At 37.0% G+C, this 20,826-nt stretch overlaps 2 protein-coding genes across 3 annotated transcripts in view; one reads left to right on the top strand and one right to left on the bottom strand.

Moving 5' to 3' along the window:
* Window positions 1-8,154: 8,154 nt before the first annotated feature.
* On the bottom strand, window positions 8,155-15,763 carry LOC137277908 (uncharacterized). 2 transcript variants are annotated; one of them, XM_067809909.1, is made up of 3 exons: window positions 15,692-15,763; window positions 10,685-11,154; window positions 8,155-10,236 (listed from the first exon to the last, which is right to left on the bottom strand). In XM_067809909.1, exons 2-3 carry the CDS (start codon window positions 11,069-11,071, stop codon window positions 9,040-9,042), a joined length of 1,584 nt encoding a protein of 527 aa, XP_067666010.1. In that variant the 5' UTR covers window positions 11,072-11,154; window positions 15,692-15,763; the 3' UTR covers window positions 8,155-9,039. The 2 variants fall into 2 exon arrangements, with proteins under 2 accessions (XP_067666010.1, XP_067666009.1); XM_067809908.1 differs by lacking the exon at window positions 15,692-15,763 and adding an exon at window positions 15,406-15,660.
* A 2,659-nt stretch (window positions 15,764-18,422) lies between these two features.
* Window positions 18,423-20,826, top strand: part of LOC137277912 (cubilin-like) — a 35,551-nt gene continuing 33,147 nt past the window's right edge. Inside the window, exon 1 of the mRNA XM_067809913.1 lies at window positions 18,423-18,804. Coding sequence (XP_067666014.1) covers window positions 18,744-18,804 — 61 coding nt within the window. The 5' untranslated portion in view covers window positions 18,423-18,743. The remainder of the gene's footprint in view (window positions 18,805-20,826) is intronic.

The following is a 20,826-nucleotide window of genomic DNA, read 5'->3' as shown; positions in this document are numbered from 1 at the left end:
GACCGTCCCGTTAGTCGCCCTTTATGGCAGGCATGGGTTGCTGAAGGCCTATTCTATCCCAGACCTTCACGGGTCGTTCTGTAAACGAGAAAAAGAAATGTAGTCAAGATGATATACCTGTATTTGCGCATAGGTCTGCGTTGCCAAAGTTTCCAGTTGCATTGTGAAACCCAGTGCCACATACCAGGGTAGTAGACGTCTGGGCCACAGAAGTTTACAGACTGGACAGTAAGGACAGTTACCTTCCCTGTGTCTTACAGTGTAGTAGAACGGTTACCCTGGATACAATTCCCAAGTGTATCTGTACGCTTGCCGTCATCTCCTTACAGAGATGGTTTAACGAAAAGAACACCAAAATAATTCAACAGTGTTTATTTTCCATAAATAAACAATGAAGTTGACACAGTGGAGGTGAGGAGATATATTCATGGGTAATTTGTGAACGAATAATAAAATAAAACAGACTCAAGCACAGAATTGACTCAAACAAGTACACTGTTTAAAAGATTCATAAACTACTCAACAAACTAAATCCACACATTTCAGTGGTAACACCCACATAAAATGTGTCTTGCTTTGTGCAAATATATCTTCTCGATTACAGATCAAAAGTTGTTAAAATTTATTCATGCATATTTGACACACCAAATCAAAATAACTCTCTCTTTATTCTTCTATTGTTTGAAGAGTCCCAACAAACCATTTTCTGATACAAGAATAGGTTAACTTAGGCCTAATTCTTTTTATTAGGAATGAATGTGATGCAAAACCTGCAATCAAAAGTGAGCTGGTACTGTGATCACAGTTCAGCTGAAACTATGAAACTAGAATCAAGGTTGATCAAAGGTGAGCTGGCACAATGATCAAGGGTTCACTATCACTAATATCAAAGATGTGCCACTATGTTCAATGATCTGCTACAGCTATGATCAAGGGTGTGCTGGCAACAAAATCAATACCAAACGGCATGCTGTCACTAAGATAAAAGGTGAGCTGGCCCTAAGATCAATGATCAAGGGTGTGCTGTCACTGTGATCAAGGGTGAGCTGGCAACAAAATCAATACTCAAGGGCATGCTGTCACTCTGATCAAGGATGAGCTGTCACGAAGATCTATAATCAAAGGCATGCTGTCACTCTGGTCAAGGGTGAGCAACCACTACGATCAAGGCTGAGCTGACTTAACAATCAAAGGTGTAAATGCAGGTGGATACTGAAGCAACAAAAAGATACCTGTTGCAACAAGAATATTAAACCACTGAAGGATCTCCAATAACAATCATAGAAAATATCTGGGTTACACATGTGCAAAATGTTTAATATATCTACTGATTTCATCCAGCTTTCCATTTTTGATGTATAACAAGCAACTGGTGAATCTCTAGCAAACATCACATTAACAGCTGATAGGCACTCACAAGGTACAGTCAGAAGTGGTACATACTACTTAGCAGAAGGATAATGAGAGGTGGCGTGGAAACAAAATACGTTGGTTGAGAAGCTGTCAACATGGAAAGAGGGTCAGAGGCAGAGTTCCCCTTGACATGGAACCCTGGTTGGGGGTAAATAAATTGATGGGTATAGGGGTCCACAAGGATCTGTGGGTCTGTAGGGGAAAGGGTTGGAGATAAATATGGGGGTAAAAGGTAGAGATTGGTGGTCCTGGAGTAGGAAGAGATGGGTGTGGGGTAAGAATGACTGTTCTACAGTCAAGCAGGGTGGTGTGGGAGGGAACTGATGGTTCTGGGGAAAGCAGGAATGGGTATGAGAGTAAGGAGAGGTTAGTGTGGGCTAGGGAGTTATGAATCTGGAGTAAGGTGGGATGGTTATGGGGTGTGGGATAGGGTAGGATCCATGCAGAGATTTTGACATTTGGCTTTTAACTCCCACCCATAACACTGCTGCTTCCTGGGTTACAGTTACTGAAGGTAATCAACACAACAAACACTTTGATGAAGCATGCTTTTTTGTCACACAACACTTTTGGTTACTACTTTACATTACCTTATTATTCCATAAAAACAGAATGAAATTATTGAAGTCTATTTTCAAAAGCCCGGATAAAAGTATATTACTTGTAAAATGCAATACCAACTTGGATGGATACTGATCCTGAATGGTTCACTTGCTGTATCAGTTATTGAGTTTGAGTAGAGAATTTCAACTTTTCCCAAAGATTACATCTAAAGATGCCAAAGCAAACATGTATATCAACACTTACAGACACAGTATAATAAGATCACTACTGACAAAGATGCATGCAAGTTTCTTGGCTAATCTGAACTCAAAACAAGTAATCCAACATAATTAATTGGAACTGTAAGTCCTCCTGTAGATGAGCTGATTAGCAAAACAATGATTTATGCAATCTCTTATTCCAAACAGCACACTTTACCAAATTGAATTTACAAAGGTCATTTACACAAATATTTCGAGGATATATCATTAAGGCAAAATGATATTGTCTCCAGTGGCCCAGCAAGACTGGAAGTCACAAATACGATCAAATACAATGTCACATATGCATTAGGTTCCTATCTGCAGAATTACATTTATGCTCTAACGTATGATCTTGGCCCCTAAACAGATGACCAGTTACTCAAGGCAGTTGAGTTTAACTTTAAGATGTTTTCAGTTACAATAACACCATCAGAAAACAATGTTGATTCTACATGAAGCAACAAAAGCATGCCCAACAGCTCAACTGGACTTTTCTCCAGTTAATGTACATGTTTCAGACAACCATTATGCCTTAGTTTCAGTCCAGTCTGTTCCGAAACCTTCACACAAAAAACTTTTGAGACAGACTTCAGCATGGATACATTCAGTTAATGTGAAGTTGTCACTAAAAGTTCATCACAATATGTTTAAGTTACTTCCTTCCACCACTTCTTGACAAATGCTGATTGTCAACTTTACTGGATACACAAACATACACCTTGTATTCAACAGTGTGTTCAGAGGCTGCGATGTAGACCAATATAATATCATCTTCAAGTAGACTGAAAGAAGGAGTGCCAGTTCAGTAAAGAAGAATTCCAATTCTATCAGGTCATGTTCATATGTGTGGACTGGGCCAGTTGCACCTTTGCTGAAACCTGCAAGCATAGGTATGATGCAGGCATACTAAGGTCATAATTGCTAAGGTCATGACACAGAGAGAAAACTCAGAAAAGAAAATTGCTGCTCGGTAGACAATTGACCTACTGTGGTGCCCAAAAGGTTGATGAATAACTTTCCTTGATCACAAACTACAACATGAAACTGATATCATTCATTCACTTGCAGGAGGCATTCATTATAGCTGTAACACTGCAAGTTTACTCAACAGCAAAAGGAACAGGTCTCTGTTTTTTGCTTAAGTTTTTAATTAGAAGACATATACATTAATGCTTATGTTTATACTATTTCATTTTTTTAGTTTCTTTTGCTGTGCTTTATAGTAAGTTGAACTTGAACCAAGGACTAAATTGAAATAAAATTTTGATCCTGTTAGAACTGCAAAGTCAAAACATCTGCTCAATTCTGACAAAGGCTAATATCCAAGCTATAACATCTCCAGCACACACCATACTACCATTCTGCTGTCTAACAAACATACAATGTCCTGGTGATCAAAATATTCTGTGACTGTCACAATAATTCTTGTTTATAATGTCTTAAATAACCAATATATAATTTTTCTTTGTTTAAAAACAAACAATTGTACACATCGTACAATTTCCCAGAGTCCTGGGAGTACTGTTAATCAGTACACGCCCTCACTATATCCAAGTTCCATATCTGACTTGACGAACTAACAAACCTTCATAAATATCAACTAAAAGCTACCACAAGACTAGAAGACACGTGATAAATTACAGAAGTTGATTAAATTATTTAAGAGTAATTAACAGGTAAAAGTAAACACAAACATAAGATTAAATAAACAACATGAAATAAAATAAACAGAAGACTTTTCATACAATAGCATCAAATAGTTTCATATCACATCGCCTTAAAATGTACTATGCTTGAATTTCATGTATACACATACATATTTAAATACAAGTAATCATTCTAGAGCACTAGGTTTCAAAGACAATTGTTTGACAGTTTGATTGTTTGACACAGCATAAATTCAATCTGATACAATTATCATCTTAAAAACAAAAACAATATGTTTCAATTTCATTATATTGGAAACCAATTTCATTGTCCCTTCTCTCTATTCTTTATCTACATAAAATATTATGCAAACAATATTTCTTCCAACACTGAAAAATACAGTCTCATTTGTTTGAGACCTGCTTTAGGAAAATAGCTTATGACTAAGATATCTGAACTGGTTTTGTGATATTTATCAATGCTTGGTTCCACAGCAATGATACATTAGCTGTATGAAACAGACAGTTACCATGGTCACAAGTATGTTTTCTTTATTTGAACATAACCTTTCAAAAAGAATAAGCTCAATATTACTCCTTTTACTAATATTTCAGGGGATAATGCCAAGAACGGGCATAAAACTTTCTGACCTCATGAAAAATTAAACCTGGATATATGATGTTATGGGCGAACACTTGAACCACTTGACTACCCGTTATCCCTATCTCAAAGTTTGCAACAAAAACAGACAAAGAAAACCAGTAGAAAGAAAGAAGATAACATTATTATTTGTGTTCACTTTCTGTCTACCATGCATCTATATTGACCCTCTTATAAGATGTGAAAACAGTGCTCTTTAATACAAATACTCAAATAAGACAAAATATCAATAATTAACAATAATCTCATACAAATACAATAAATAGGATCTATATTCTCTAGTCATGCAAGAAAACATGCAAAAACTAAAACAATGACAATGATGCAAACACTAGCACATGCTAATTAAATGTGCACTTGTGATGGATAAATATAGTAGTACTGTCCAGGGCTGTGGAAATGTAATCAATGATCACTTGTCTCTGGGCAAGTAAAATGTCCAGAATAGGGCTGGGATGGGTAACTTTGGTACTTGGTACTGTGGGTACTCAACAGGACCTGAGTTCCCACCAAACTACCAGACCCATCACACACTACCTTCATGACACATATTCACTAAAAAGCCAAGGTAACTTTCATTAACTATACTTAACTATACTCGCATTCCTCCTGACTTAAATAATTAATTTTTTAGAAAAGATATAGCTTTGTTAAACTTCAGTGCATGTAATTGCAGATCATATTGTACCCGAATCTAAGTGTTTATCAAAGATTCTGTCTAACAATGTCTGAATGGGCAGTTTTTACTAATACCCACAGACTTCCTATTGGTGCATGGGTTGAGTCGGGTAAAAAGCCCCTTGACTCCCTAGGTAGTAATTGGTTAGCCTCAGCTCTCGTCCCAATCTAAATGTCCAGAGTGTATTTGTTATACACTGTATTCCAGGAATGTTCTAGCAATAGTTTCATTTTATATGAGATCTGTCCTTTTGTATAAAATCATCTTGGTCAATAAAAATCTGCAAACTGTTCTGAAATATGATTTTAGTTGCTACTGTGAGAAAAAAGAACTCTATTTCTCTATGAATGACAAAACAGAAAATTTTCTTCTAGGACTGATAAACATTTCCTTGTATTTCCACACCCCTTGTGCATATATAACTGATGGTTTCTACTTTAAAAAAAACCCTTTGATTTTGTATATAAAAAAAATACACATATAAAATACTCATAACACTGTAATACAGTGAAGCATACAAAAACAAGAAACAATACAAAGAATGTGTTTTACAAATGCATGTTAATGAGAAATAAATACAAACATGAACTTTCCAAAGGAACATGTAGAAAATCAGTAGTCTCTTTACTAGCTGGAATTGTGTATGGGGAATTTCAGAGGCACACTGAAGAACACATTGGCTGAACTTGCCTTCTCAAGTGCACTGAATATTCAATATTCATATCTGAAATCAAAGGGTGAATGTTTCAATAGCTTTGGTGCCAGTATTCTTTACTGAAATAAAATAAGCTACATATTATTCAGCCTGTAATATTTAAATTATCTGATATTTGGAGAAAAGAAGGTGAGAGGTGTTTCTAAGGCTGGAACAGGTAGAAACTGTAGACCTTGTACCAAACTATGACCAACTAGAGCTTTTGTAGTATTGTAAGATTGATTTCTCCTGTGAGCATATCGTAACTGTGCTTCATCATCATGGTGAAATATTTGCTACCCAATAAAATGGAAATTCAAAGGACTAAAATGTCAAAATAATAATTATTCACTAAATTGGTCATTGCAGTGATCATTGATGGATGACTTCAAATTGTTCAAGAATGTTTACTTGCAGTCTGATGTTTTGCCTAGTAGTAGACAGAAAGGCTATCATGGCCTTTCATTGGTTGAGAGACACGCCACTGTCTAAATGTCCAAATTGTTGATAATGTAAGACCCATACTTAATTTAAATACATGGTTATCTCAGGCACAAAAAGACAAATATAAACAGTAAGTTTGGTTCACTGCCTTGGTTCAATGAATTTACGTAATGTATTGGACTATAGAGTTACCAGAGACAGTCGTGATGACACAGATCAATGCAGTTTGTGCAGGGCCTAGGTACTAAAAAATATTCACCGAACTTCAGAACTCAGGCAACCCATCCCAGCCCTAGACATTACATCCCAAAATACATGTCTCATTATTGTTTGAATAAATATAATAGCTAGGATCCTCTTTTAAAGAGAAGCTCCTAATGTCTAAGTGACTGAAAATATGTTTCCTTTTTTAAAAAAAATCACACACTTCTCCCATGCATCCAAAGTTTAGTCTTCAGGTCTGACTGCAAAATTAAGACCAGCATCCTCAATATTTCCAGGACATACATTACGATAAATCTCCACTATACCCTGGATACATCTACTGCTCAGCCTGACGAATTTATTACCTCCTTTGGCTGGCCAAGTGAATTCAATGAAATCAAATTAGTGAACAAAATTTGTCATGGCTTAAAGAAATGAGAAGGAGGTGAACTCCCGTAGTACTTGAGTAATCACCAACAACTAACAGGCAACCATTTCAGCGCCAGCGCATTGTACATACAATAGGAAGTATCTTGAAGAATTGGCATGTTAAGATCATCTGTCGACAATCCTCAATAATTATGCAAATTCTTACAAAAATCAAATTTATAAAATACATCCAATCAAACATAATTATGATGAAAATTAAACTTGTTGAATGAAAAGATTGTCAAATTTACAAATATTCCCAAAGAAACCATACTAAAAACACCCATTCAAAATATTTCCAAAAATACAGGTGTATGAAAAAAGGTAACTCAATATCATGAATAATTTCCTACATATAAACCATGATCATCAATCTGGAAATATCCCCAGTGAGATAAACCACTGATACAAGGGAGATAACTCTTCAATGTCAGTGATGAAATAAGAACCCACAATCAATAACAGTCATATCACAATTGTTGCAACAAGTACTTGAGGGTACAAAATAGAAAGAGTGTATAGGCACATTTCAGAAGTCAACAATACACAAACAAGAAACATATTATGATATAATTATAGGTTCTGCTCTGCTAAAATTGCTTAGATGTATTATATATCACACCATGAAACATTGATTAATATTCCAGTGAAGTGTCTGCATGTCATGGACAAACAGCATCTAACATATACGGGCAAGATAATTTGTGCATAATTACATGTTGTTTACATACAAAGCACCTACATATCTGATCATACAGTGCTTTCTTTGTTAGTATTTCCAAAACACAGACACAAAAGAGACTTTCATTCCAATCAACTTGTTTCCTATATCCTATATCATTTCTTACATTACCGACACAGTAACATAAGAACTTATCACTTCATAAAATGATTCATGTTCTACACTTTCAGACACAGTATAATTAGTTTTTCAAATAATTATTTCCTTAAGTCCCAGAAGTCCCAGGCCAATTTTACTTCTTGTTTACTGGACTTTTTCCTCAGAAAACCTAAAGGCAGGAGGGAAAAAATGAAAACAAAATCATCAGTCAGATTAATAGTGCTTCTAAATACTAAAAACATATTTTTGGCAATTTAGTGTACATGGAGCAAAAAATAATCAGACAGATTAGATTGGTCAATAAAAACATTATGACTTTATTTTTTTAACGAGGAAATTTTATATTTTTTTTCTTATTCTTGAAAAAATACGACCAGCAAGAAATAAGACTGGTATGGCCTTACTAACTTAAATGGTACACTCAACAAGATATTTCTGCATCCTTTCACAGCTGTTTGTCAACAATTGTCTATTGACAACAATTTTGACTATTGTGTAAATTTTGTTCCAACTGGTAAGTATTTTCACCAGAAATAGACATCTGCCAAAAAAGACATGTAGGTCTCTTTCTCTATACTATTCAGTACTTGAGAGTTGAAGATTCCGTGATTGCATGTACAAATGTACTTACTATTTGATCAATGTAATTGCAAATCAATAACATATGAGTCATTTTTTTTTTCTATTCTCATTCTTTGGACCTCTGACACTGATGCAGTCACTGCACCTAATATTCCAAGAACAGTCTAAAGAAGGATTCTGACATTGAACATTTCTCTATGGAATTACAAATTTGTGAAGAAAAATTTCAGAATAAAGTTTTTCTTGAGTTCTCTGTACAAAATAACATATATTATAATAGAATTTGAAAAACAGTGATGAGAAAGCCTAAATAAAAGCAATCCTAAGTTACACTTGCATTATGTTTATGAATTATTGATTACCAAAACCTTTCCCACAGAACCTTTCAGTGACTTTTACTGACTAAAAACAATTTAATTTTGTTAAGTGGGACAGACTCATGTGAAACATACAGACCTTGCCACAACTAGTTCTTACAAATAGCTGTGTAAGGGTGGAAAACCCCTCAGGTTGAAGTATCAATCTCAGTGTGTTTCTTGACAGTCTCTTATCATGGAAAATATCCATAAAAACATTTCTTCTGACATATTCTGAATAGGAATACATAGTATGATCAGATATCTGAGTGGAGTGTTAGTGACTAACTGTTCTTCATAAGTCTTTCTTCCATGCTGGGGTCCAGATGCCAGACAATGTGTGCCATAAACTCCAAGCGGTTCCCGAGACGTTTCAGACACTTGCGACATGTGAAAGGATCCGATGGGTCGGCAGAATGAAGACTCATGTGAAGAAGGCTCATCGAGTGATCCTCAAACCAAATGCAACAGTGATCACATCGGATCATTTTCTTCCCGAACAGAAACCCTGAACTTTTGCCTCCCGCTGTTGCTGTTGACAACCCTGGAACTCCCATACACAGCAAAGGCGGTTCGGGGCGTGATGGTCGAATGTTTTGTGTTGGTGCTGCAGTTAAAAGGCTTCTCATGTTGGTGTATGATGTTGATTGGTTTCTCAGGGTTTCTTTTCGCACAGATGGAGCTGCTATGATTGGTGGTGGTTTTGGAAGGAGGGAGACAAGATGACCTGATGCTTGGTTTTTAGGATTACTAGATGATGACACATCTGCTGAGCTGCTTACCAGAATATTGTCATCATCCTTCTTTTCTTCTTCATTGTCTTTTTTATCAGAAGCATCATCTGCTTCTTCATTAGAATCATCAGATTTGTCGTCATCAGCTGGATCTGAAGGAATCAGGATCATCTTCATTCCGTCACTGAATGTTGTAGCCTTTACTTCTTCCAATTCTTTTAAATCTACATCGGCAATAGAGTTCTCACCCTCGGCTAGTGAGAAACAGTTAGATATTGAAACAGATGGCCCATCGTTATCATTCTCCACATCTTCATCATCCTGTTCAGCAATGTCATTGTCAATAACAATTGACTTGATATCGTCATCTTCCCCTAAGTGTCCATTAACCTGACTAGGTTTTTCCTCTGAGTATTCTGGTTCTTCCTGGGCCTTCAAGGCCATGTCAAGAGCTTGTTTGGCCATAACTGCAGGATTGTTGCTCTCCTCCCTCACTTGTCCATCCAGGCCCTCTTTCACATCTGGTTGAGGTCCAAGGCCAAATTTGGCAAGTCCAAGAATGGGTCTACTCTCCTCTGCCTCTCCCCCTTCTCCTCCTGGCTCTCGTTTGATGTTAATTGGTAATCCCCCCTCTGCATCAAGGCCATCGCTGCTATGTCCATAGAAGATGTTGCTGTGTGTCTCCTTGTGGTGGTGCAGCTGAAGCGCTGATTCAAATGCTTCCCCACATCGGTTACAAGAGAAAACCTGGATAGACAAAACAGCATTAGTCACTGTTGTTTTACACTGCAGTTTGGGCACGAACAGATACACACACTGTCATCAGAGCAAGTAAATGGTACCCTGAGCATTGGTAGTTTTAAGGATCTTCTAGTGGGTGTGCTTACATGTTAGTGATATTAATGTCAGAAAATATTTTGGGTTCATTAGTTTCCATGAATCATTCTTTAAAGCGAGATCAACTTCTAGTGTAACTTCTTCTACATTTTGGCTCTGGATTTGGGGTTAAAGTCACGGACTGAATAGAACTTTTCATCAAACAATTATATGATCACTGCACCATACTGTAACCAAACTTTATTCTAAGGAAAGTCTTTGATGACAAGAAAGGCAGATCAGGACCAGAAACCTTTCACAGACAGCTAAAACACAACAGACACAGTGTAGTGTAACAGACACAAAAATCACAACACACCTGAACAATCCCATGGCTCCGTAGATGCGCCTGAAGGGTCTGTCTCCTCATGAACCTCATCCCACACAAACGGCACACGTTCTTCTGCCGCTGTGGCATATGCACTTTCAGATGCTGTTTCACATGATCTGATCGTGTGAACCTTTTACCACAGATGGAGCAGGCATATGGGCGCTCCCCACTGTGTACCCGCACATGTCGTTGTAGCTTGGATGGCGTGCGGTATGTGCGGCCACACACGTAGCAAGCATGTGGAGGCTTCTCGCTGAAGTGCACTTGTGTGTGAGTTTGCATTTCTTGGAGGTTCTGAAACTGCCGGCCACAGAATCGACACATATAGCGTGTGATGACCTGCACTGCATTTTTAGTGCTGCCTTTGGGTCGCATCCTGGGGTTACAGGTAGGAGGTCAGGTGCAAGGTACAGCCAGTTGGAAAAGTCATCATCACCAACGCCATTGTTTCATGTTTACTAAAGATGAAAAAAAGAAGAAATGAATGAAAATACGCTTGTGATTGAGTACGGTTTTACTTGACCTGGAATCGTATTTCACTCAAAACACTACAGGGAAATCCTCATGTGACAAGGGATGTACATGTTCACAAATCCAGAACCTTGGAATGATATTAACACAGAGACACTTTGACGTTATCACTGGGTCACTGGTAAACCGTTCTATTTAATGAAGTGAGGTGGGGCAGCCTACAGGTTAAAGTGTTGGATCATTACACTGAAGACCTTGGTCTGATTCCCCACATGTGTGAAGCCTATTTCTGGTATCCCCTGACATTGCTGAAATATTGCTAAAACTAAACTCACCCACTAATTCCTGTTTAATGACTGTCTTGCACCAAATCAGGTCTTTCCACGATTGTATCAACAATTTGGAATAAAAGCTGTTTTTTGTTCAAAATTTGGATTCGTTAGAGTTCCTATTTTCTTAATTTCAGAAACTGGCCTATTATAATCATGTAAGAAATTATATTTAATTTTAACAAGATAATATAAATATTGACAACAATTGCTTACTATTCATTCCACCAGTTATCAGAGAAAAATAACTACTTGTTACACATATAGAGTACAATACAGTTCAAACATATAACTTAGCTCATTGTAACCATACTTGGGTGGTGGGGTAGTCTAGTGGTTAAAGTGTTTCACCTGGGTTTGATTCCCCACATGGCACATGGGTACAATGTAAGAAGCCCAATTCTTGTGTCCTTTGATGTGCTATTGATGAAACATTGCTAAAAGTGACACAAAACTAAACCTCACTCACATGCATTTTGGCTATAATATGAAACAAGTGGGTTGAAACAAACAACAGCTTTTTATCCATCACTACATTATAAGTGAGATTATTATTTGTATAGTTTACTGTGTATAAAGACCAGTGATATTTGAGCTGACATAGGTATGATTATTGACAAACACATGAAAGAACCTGAAACTACTTACCACCTTACTAAACACATTCAACACTTAAATGAAGTCAGGCATCACCACACTATCAGCACAGATCTGTATAGTATACACAGGTACCTGCCTGCCTCTTTGCTTCACTTTTTACTTTTACAAGTTATCTCATTTGACATTCATATTTATAGCTCTTGTTTTGTTTTGTTTTAAAATATTTTTATTCATTTCAGTCAGGTATAGAAAGACAGGGAGAGCACATTTCCGTATTAAAGCAGTTTCCAAACTATGAAAAATGTACATGAACAGTCTGGGTGTGCACAGCTCTAGCAGCAAATTACACGAGTTACTGGCAAAATTCAAAGCCAGATGTACAACGAATGGTTACTGATCATTTCCAAAAGTAAGAAATTGGTATACAAAGTCTGTTATTCATAGCTTTTGTTAGCTCACACCAATGATAATTCATAACAGGCAAGGTGTAGTGTATGATACTTATCTGGTTATGAGTGAACCATGAGCATTACCACAGATCTGAAGCACTGCATAATGTTTCACTTCCCAGTTAACAATGTAAGAATAGTTTAAAACATCTTACATAATCAGTTAATTCCCTTCATCATAGTATAGTATGTCTAAAACGTTGCTTGCAGTGAAAGTGACATCCTACACCTGATTAAAGAATGCAGAAAACACACAATCACATCAGCTTTTCACAAAAACAATTTCAGTTCAAGAAAACTAGACATGACCGAACATTAAAATTATTGGGTTGATAATCAGTATCACTTATATTTCTACATGTGTTACTTAGTACATACAATTATTACAATATGATAGTAGTAAACAATGTGACATATTTAAGTGAAAGATATATGTAGAGCCAATGTTTGCAATACTTCAATTTGACAGTTGGGCATCAGAGCTGGCTGTGAAAGCAGGCTTTAAAATTTACAGGCCCTGAATGAAATCTTCAAGCCAAATTTGTTATAGTCAAACCAATAAAAACAAAGTACACTACACTGAACACAGTTTCACACTGTTTCTAAAAAATTAATAACCGAAGACTATGTGACTGAGAGAAATTTGTATTTTGATACAGTCTAAGTAAACGTATCAAGTCTTTGAAGGGCATTTAGAAGTGAAACGCATAAGAATGAAGATTTTTATGGATATCCACTTCTTTATATGAGAGCACAACCTTTCGGAGTTAATGCTTGATGAAGGTGTAAGCATTAACTCTGAAACGTTGTTCTCTCATATAAAGACGTTGATATCCATAAAAATCTTCATTCTTAAGTAAACTTATCCTCAGTACTTTTCGTTACACTACACCACTGAGTCTAACAAAACCTTATGGGAGGTCATGTCAGGTAACCTTTGAGATTGAAAAAATCAGAACACAGCTTACCAAATCGCGAAAGTGCACATTCATACATCCCTTATGAACTTTTTATCTGGAAAAGGTTCGTACCCGAATGATTCTGAATGCTATTTAGCGTACGATCGCTTCCGGGTGATGCACACGGCGCACGTACTACCATGACAACAGTGAGTAAACAGTCGCTGAAAATAGTGTTTTTGACAATATTCAAGGATGTTATCTTGCTGAAATATTAGCTAATGGTAACCATGTCAACAGAAACCCCAAAGCGTATATACTGCAGGTCAAATAACTGTTACATGCTGATTTTTGTTTGTGGAGAGATCTGTGTCGGTGACCTGGATATTTTGAAAGTCCCTCCGATCCCTAAATAGTAGCCGTTGTCTAATTGGTTAAATCTATTTAACCGTCTTGCATTTGATTGGACTGTCATTGGTTGCTCATAGGTTACCTGATGCGACCTTCTGCTAGGTTTTGTTAGACTCAGTGGTGGAGTGAAATACACTGAGACGAAGTTTACTTAGACTGTATTTTGGTAAAGACTGGTTTTGCCATTCCTCTGTGCAAATTGCTGAAATACCAGGATGTGGAACTGCAAGTTATATGATGATTTATGGATGGTTCTCAGACGTTGATAAAGATTCTGTTTGGAAAAAAAATTGACAAGATAATCTACTGAAGGCCACATGAGCCTGCAACTATTTGAAACTGATGGTCCAATGCACAAACAACTGGTGCTGGGCCCACGGGCTGGCATCTACTTCGAACGCTGAATGGAGCTAAATTCTTTTAGTTTACTATATCAGTTAAGGAAAACAATACCAGTACTACTGAGAAAACATGTATCCCTAAATTTAGACTATCATCACATAAGTTAGCTATCGAACTTGGAAGGCATATGTAACTGGAATTTAGTTCCTTTGCAATTGCAAACACGTTTCATGACATGTTTATTTGTCCTGTGTATTATCATCTTTGGGTTCTGTTAATCAATCCATACTATTGGATTAAGTTGTCAGGTTTTAACTTAATTCAGACATTCATAACACAGAATGTAAACCAATTGCATAAATTAGAAAATCAAATCCATACAACATGTCTGTTAGAAGTTAAATATTACCTTTGTGTAAATCTACGTGAATTTACTGATGTTCGTGTAGGAATTGCCTCTATCATACCAATGTGCAAATACACTAATGAGGTGTACAGCTAAAAGTCAATAATGCAGTAAAGTCTGTATAGCAGTTAGTTTGTCCTCATCTCCTCTGATGCTAAGCCTCAGTGATAACAAACTTGTAATCTCACTGGTATCTTGTATCTTTCCTTATTAACCAGGATCCAGCTATCATGGGCATATTGCTACATGTTTAACATGGTTTTATATTGTTTTATGTTAGCATTATCAATGTTGTTGATATCATGATAATTCATCAGGTAACTAAACATAAAACGTCCATACATAAAACAAGAGTCAAAATGCGAATAACTGTCTGCCTTGGTTCTTGACAAATTGATTATAGCTCACGGCATTCCTAAGCAATGAAGAGCCAAGCAGACGAGCACCTGTTGGATATATGAAATAATGACTGCTCCCTTAATCCCTCGAAGCCCCTTGTGCAAACAGTCAATACAATCAGGGTGAAGCAGTGTATTCGTACCGGATTAAGGAACAATAAAAACATTCTATGTGACACAATTTAGCTTAAAAGTTGACAAAACAGGCTCCACTGCAATTTAACAGGCACATCGCATCTTCACTCACATCGCCATATTGCCACCCCTAGGGGCCCAGCCAGAGCGACTCCTGGCGGAATAAATTAGTAACAGACATGAAAACGAATCCCCAAATATAGTAAATATGCCAATAATTGCAAATTCAATCAGTCTATGTGTGAGAGAAAGACTAAAACCAACAATACCGAGCCTGGAGGTATCGCACACACGCTCGCTGAACACGACAAAAGCCAGAGCCTTTCAATGCGGAAATAAACCCAGTCACCGCCCCCAACTCGCTGCAGAGGGTCAAAAGGGTTTCTAGTGCTTGTTGCATGTTGAAAGAACATTATCAAACTACGGGTTTGCGCTGATTCTGTGTCGAACTCTTTCAGCATCCATTCAAGATAAATGTGGTTTACAACGTGTAGCTTCTACAAAACTGAACCGATCCCTAAAACCCAGGAAACGAAACAAATGCGGAAAACTCACCAGAGTGTCGACAGTTTCCCACGGTGTAGTGAGGAGATTGTTTCGACGTGTCCAAGGGAGCATTTCGTATTTAGGGTGCAGCGAGATGGGGTCGGTCGGGTTGGATTCCAGAGATTTTGCGGTTCTTGTAATTACATATACAGGTAATTTATATTAATTAGATCTAAATATCACAGTGCTCGCTGAACTGACTTTATGTTGTTTCTCTCTAATTTATGTTCTGCCATATAAAGCTGCAGTAATATTTTTTGAAGTAAGTGTCTTAATACAATAAGTTATTAGAGGCATTGGATGACCCAAACTGATAATGACTGTTATTAATGTAACGCTCAAAGTATTTGAATCAAATGTGAAGTATTCGAATATTGTGAATATACTATTTTTATTACCTGTTTGTCGCCCGTGGTCAGTGAAGTCGTATTCAACCATAATACAACGATCACCTTTCATCATTATCCAGGGTGCTAAAGTTAATCCAGGTTTAGTTGAAGTTTAGGTACAATGCATGTATCTAAACACCTCATATGTATGACACTCATTGTTCGTATGCATGTCTATTTCAATAATATATATAAGCCCCCCAAAGTGCTCGTGTTTTATGAAGTTTTTTCCTTCTCCTGCCCTCCGAAAGGAATTCTCTGTTTAAATCATGACCTCCACAGAATTACAATGGAGAACGGATTGAGCTAATTTGAGGAGTTACTTTTACCCAAACGCAGAAGTATATGTGTCTTTGAATCGCACATAAAGTCTTTTTCATGACATCACAATGCCCACACCCACTGTTTATGAGGTCACAATAGTTTGTACGTCACCATTACACCACTACAATTACTGGAACAAGATGCTTTCAAATCTATTTCTAGCCGGTGATCGTCAAACATATTATATTTCTGGTCGTGCAACATGATATTTTTTTCAGTGGAAATTTATGTGGCTTGATACACAAAATAAATAGTATTGTCTGTACGGGTTGAATTCATGTCCTAAAATGTTAATTCTGTATAGTTGGTCCATACACCCAAGCACCTCCTTAATTAGTCACTTTGTGTTACACGTCTGACTTATATGGATCGATATTCACATTTGAATCAACCATTCGTGTAGTGCATTAAGATTGCGACTTTTACCATTGATAAATTATAATCATCCAAGAAAACATTTAAATTTTTACTCTATAAGATATATGTTGACATATATTTCTCATCATCATCTTTTCTCCTTGACCCCCTTTTCTATGCTGAAGAATAAATAAAATACGCAGTTAATTATATTGCGCCCTTTGACACATTGTTGACTGATCCACCTCTAGAGTAAACAAACGTAAGCGTAAACAAATCTGGTTCAGTCGTCTATGTGAAAGTTAGCTACGACAAATTCCGGAGACGTTCGGGTATTTCCGTACCTAAGGGCGTAGGTATTGATTTGAAGCTCCCGTAAAAGATAGTAATGGTTAATTTTAACTCGCTCCAATTAAAAGACGCCGATGTGTTTAAAGTCTACACACATTTTAATGCCTGTCGCAATAATAACGATGGATAATTTCGCGTGTAATCAGAATTACAATATATTATGAATTTATGCAAAGAATGTTTCATGTACTTTGTGCAAGATTATTATTCTTGGAAATTGACTGACTATTAACCAAAATTCTATAAGATATTTTACAAATTAAGTAATGCGATAAAAGCAATGTTATATATACACAATTAATATAATAAAACACTCCTGTCATTAGTGTAAAGCAAAATCAGCGATGATAGGCCAGGTGACAACGCCCAGTTACAATCGATCAGCTACCATGGTGAATCCAGTTTAGGTCGACCGGAATCGGCAGATCATTAGCAACAGATATTGTGAACTGACCGCTGTCATTAATACACACCATGCTTAAAACCTATCCGCTAAAACGTAGAGTGTATTAGCGGTAATTCCAAGAGACTAAACAATTGTATTAGGGTAACCATGACAACGAAATATATTGGTCGGGATGACTACCGGTATATATGTACATGCAAACACGTTGTCGTAAAACGCCCAACTGACGACTGGATACTTTGAGAGTTTATTTTCAAGAAAAATGATTTACTAATTGGGAAATAGACTAAAATTAATAGATACTGAATAACCGAATCACGTCTGTCTCCACTGACTATTTCACGGGCCACAGAATATGAAGACAGGCACCTATTCACAGAAAGAAATACACTTTAAATTCGCGTATGAAATTCTTGGGTGTCTGTATCTGTATGGCATGCAAATGTTATAACTTGATGATGCAAATTATTTATTTTTCACATAAGGGAGAAAATGCGAAAAATTTCATCATATTCCAAAGGTTCCTGGTCCTCACGAGACGGATTATTTGTCCATCTTTTCCCAGAATATCGTATTGATGCAACTTGTTTATAATATTGCCCCTTCATCCTTATCGCAGCAGTGAAGCTACTTAATCGCATAGTAAATATTGCCGTACCGGTTGTTTAAAATGTTCTTCGTTTCGTTTCGATCACAGACCAATCCCATTAAATCGATATTCCTAAAGTTTCACTATAACGCATCCAACAGCTTTGGGCCATCTCACCGTCAACATATCTTATGTAATATATCTTGCGCTTCTATTTGCAATAACACAATTAGGGTAACCGATTGGTAGCAAACCAGTTTTGTAACAATGTGCCGTGTTCATTCCTAAGGGCGTTATACCGGGGGACATGTCGCGTTCCGGTCTATTTATAGATATACATAAGGTTGACAAACGCCAGGTGCTACAAAGTTGAAGAGAGACTCGCCATTTCTGGGTCTCTAAAATGTTGTTCACCATCATGGAGTACGGGATCTAGATGTATTTTCAACGAAAGCGTGAAAAATACTGACTAAAGGTCAATAGGAGAACGGTTATCGGCGTGTTGTCTTGCGTGGAGTACAGGTGGAAAGCAAGTGACGCACACACAAGCATTACCTTATTTTACCTGGATTACCTATGGGCCACACAGTTTATACTCAAAACACGGAGTGTCTCCGAGCTGTATAAGACTGACACAGCGTAAACATGTCAGAATCTATCACCTGGTTGTTACACTTGGCTTGTATCCTCACAGTTATTAATCAAGGTAAGTCATACCTACTTACTGTATAATGTTCAATAAAGCACGAGGTGTTGTACTTCACTGAGTCGTGGCTGATGAGATTATGTCACCGACATCACCGATAATCTGTGTATTATATCTAATATGATACAAACACGACAAATTTAGGTAATTAAGACGTCACCGATAATCTGTGTATTATATCTAACCTGATACAATCATTGTTACATTTGCTTTTTACCCATCGTTATCAAGCGTGACCTTGACATTCATGTCGGAAACGTGACATGCCCTTGTATCACCAATGTACACAAAATAAACACTTACACTCTGTTATTTCGTTTCTATGGGGATATGGACGATTTACACCAGTGTAGCAAAATATCAGTTTCATAATACATGGTGATAATTTCTTTATCCGACGCTCAGGGTATGTTGTCTCCAAACATCTCCATTTCCGACCAGTTCACCAAAACATACCTTGATAACACCGAGGGACACAGCCTTAACGGAGAGGTGTAACTTTAGCTCACATGCAAGGTCTAACTCCTAGCACAGTGCTTTGTGTCAGCCAAAGAGTTTGTCTTTCATTTGGTTGGTGTGTTTACCCACATCGCTAGCCATGTGTGTAGGTTTTTATTTAAATGTTCTTTGATCGACGCAGAGCGTCGGATGAATTTGAAAATATCCAGGTCACTTGGACCCCTACATGCAGGGATAATCTACAGTCTTAAAGTTTCCCCGTGGGCCAGGTTGGATAAACGTATGACCCAGGTGAAGGCCGTATGTTGAGCCGTACCCGAGTTTATGCTCGAGGGCCTAAGGACCCAGGCGGTGCCTATGAATCGTAGTAGCTTATGTTTAGTTGTATCTAACGGTATTATCAATGTGATGTTTGAAAAGCCGATTGTGAAACTTGTACGTAAGTAATTCAGGATGTAGTGGTGTGCAAAAGGAATTTAGTATGTACTTAAATGCACCGGTTAATGGAATTTGATTAGTACGCCCTTCACGTAAAAAATAGTTTGTAGCTTCATGTCAAAGGAATGTATTATGTGCTTCTTCATAAATTTAATTTAGTACGTCATTAAATGTAAATGTACTTAGTTTGTAGTATTATGTAAATGAATTTAGTGTCAAAGGGAAATAGTTCGTTGTTACATGAATGGATAAGTGAGTGAGGTTAGTTTTACACCAATATTGGCAATATCCTAGCAATCTCACGGTGGGGATAGGAAAGAGAATTTTCTATGTAGTCATTCATGCAATGATGCTATAGTATCAAGGTGTAATAGTACATATGTTAGTGGTTACATGTAAGTGTGCATGTTTGTCTGTATGGCTCTGTGTCTGCGCATGCACGTCTGTGTATGTATATAAAACCATGCTTGTGTGTAATTTAACAGAGATACAGATAGGCTGGGTATCTGCGTGAATTACGCAAAAAATATGTGAAAATTCAAATCTTCTTAAGTCTATTGAAGTGTGGTTGAAATTTCGTAAACACTCAACATATTAGATCTTACATGCGTAGACAAAATGGTCAAATCTTAGCTTGCGTACCGATGCAATGATAAACTAAATGAGGTAAAATGAAGGTTTTGTTTTTCAACTTATGAACCAGGCAACTTGCAGTCTTTCTTGTCGCTTCTGATATTACAGATCAAGTGTAAATAACATTTAAACTTTATAATATTTTGAAATTAATGGAAAATGACAAAATAACCAGTTGAGTTTGAATGAGGTGGGTACAATTTATTAAGTTACTGAAGGGAAAATTAGGATATACATTTGACATGACAAGCGAGTATACATAAATCCATGACCCAAAATGTTTTCTGTAGCTCTGTCAGTGTAAGGATGCTAGTAGGAAGTTGTTAGCATAAAATGTCAGGTTTTAGTCCAAGGAAGTCAGTTTGTGGTAAATGATACTGTTTGTTGTTCAAAACCGCACCCAGCGTAGTTCCAGCTACATGACGGCGGTCCTGTAGCTCTATGTGCGTATCAACCTCTTTGTCTTGATAAAGAAAGGGGTTATACTATTTG

Source organism: Haliotis asinina, chromosome 3, assembly GCF_037392515.1.
Source record: "Haliotis asinina isolate JCU_RB_2024 chromosome 3, JCU_Hal_asi_v2, whole genome shotgun sequence".
In the NCBI taxonomy this organism is placed as follows: Eukaryota; Metazoa; Mollusca; class Gastropoda; order Lepetellida; family Haliotidae; genus Haliotis; species Haliotis asinina.
Note: the sequence above shows the minus strand (reverse complement) of the source record. Positions and strands in the feature narration are given on the sequence as shown.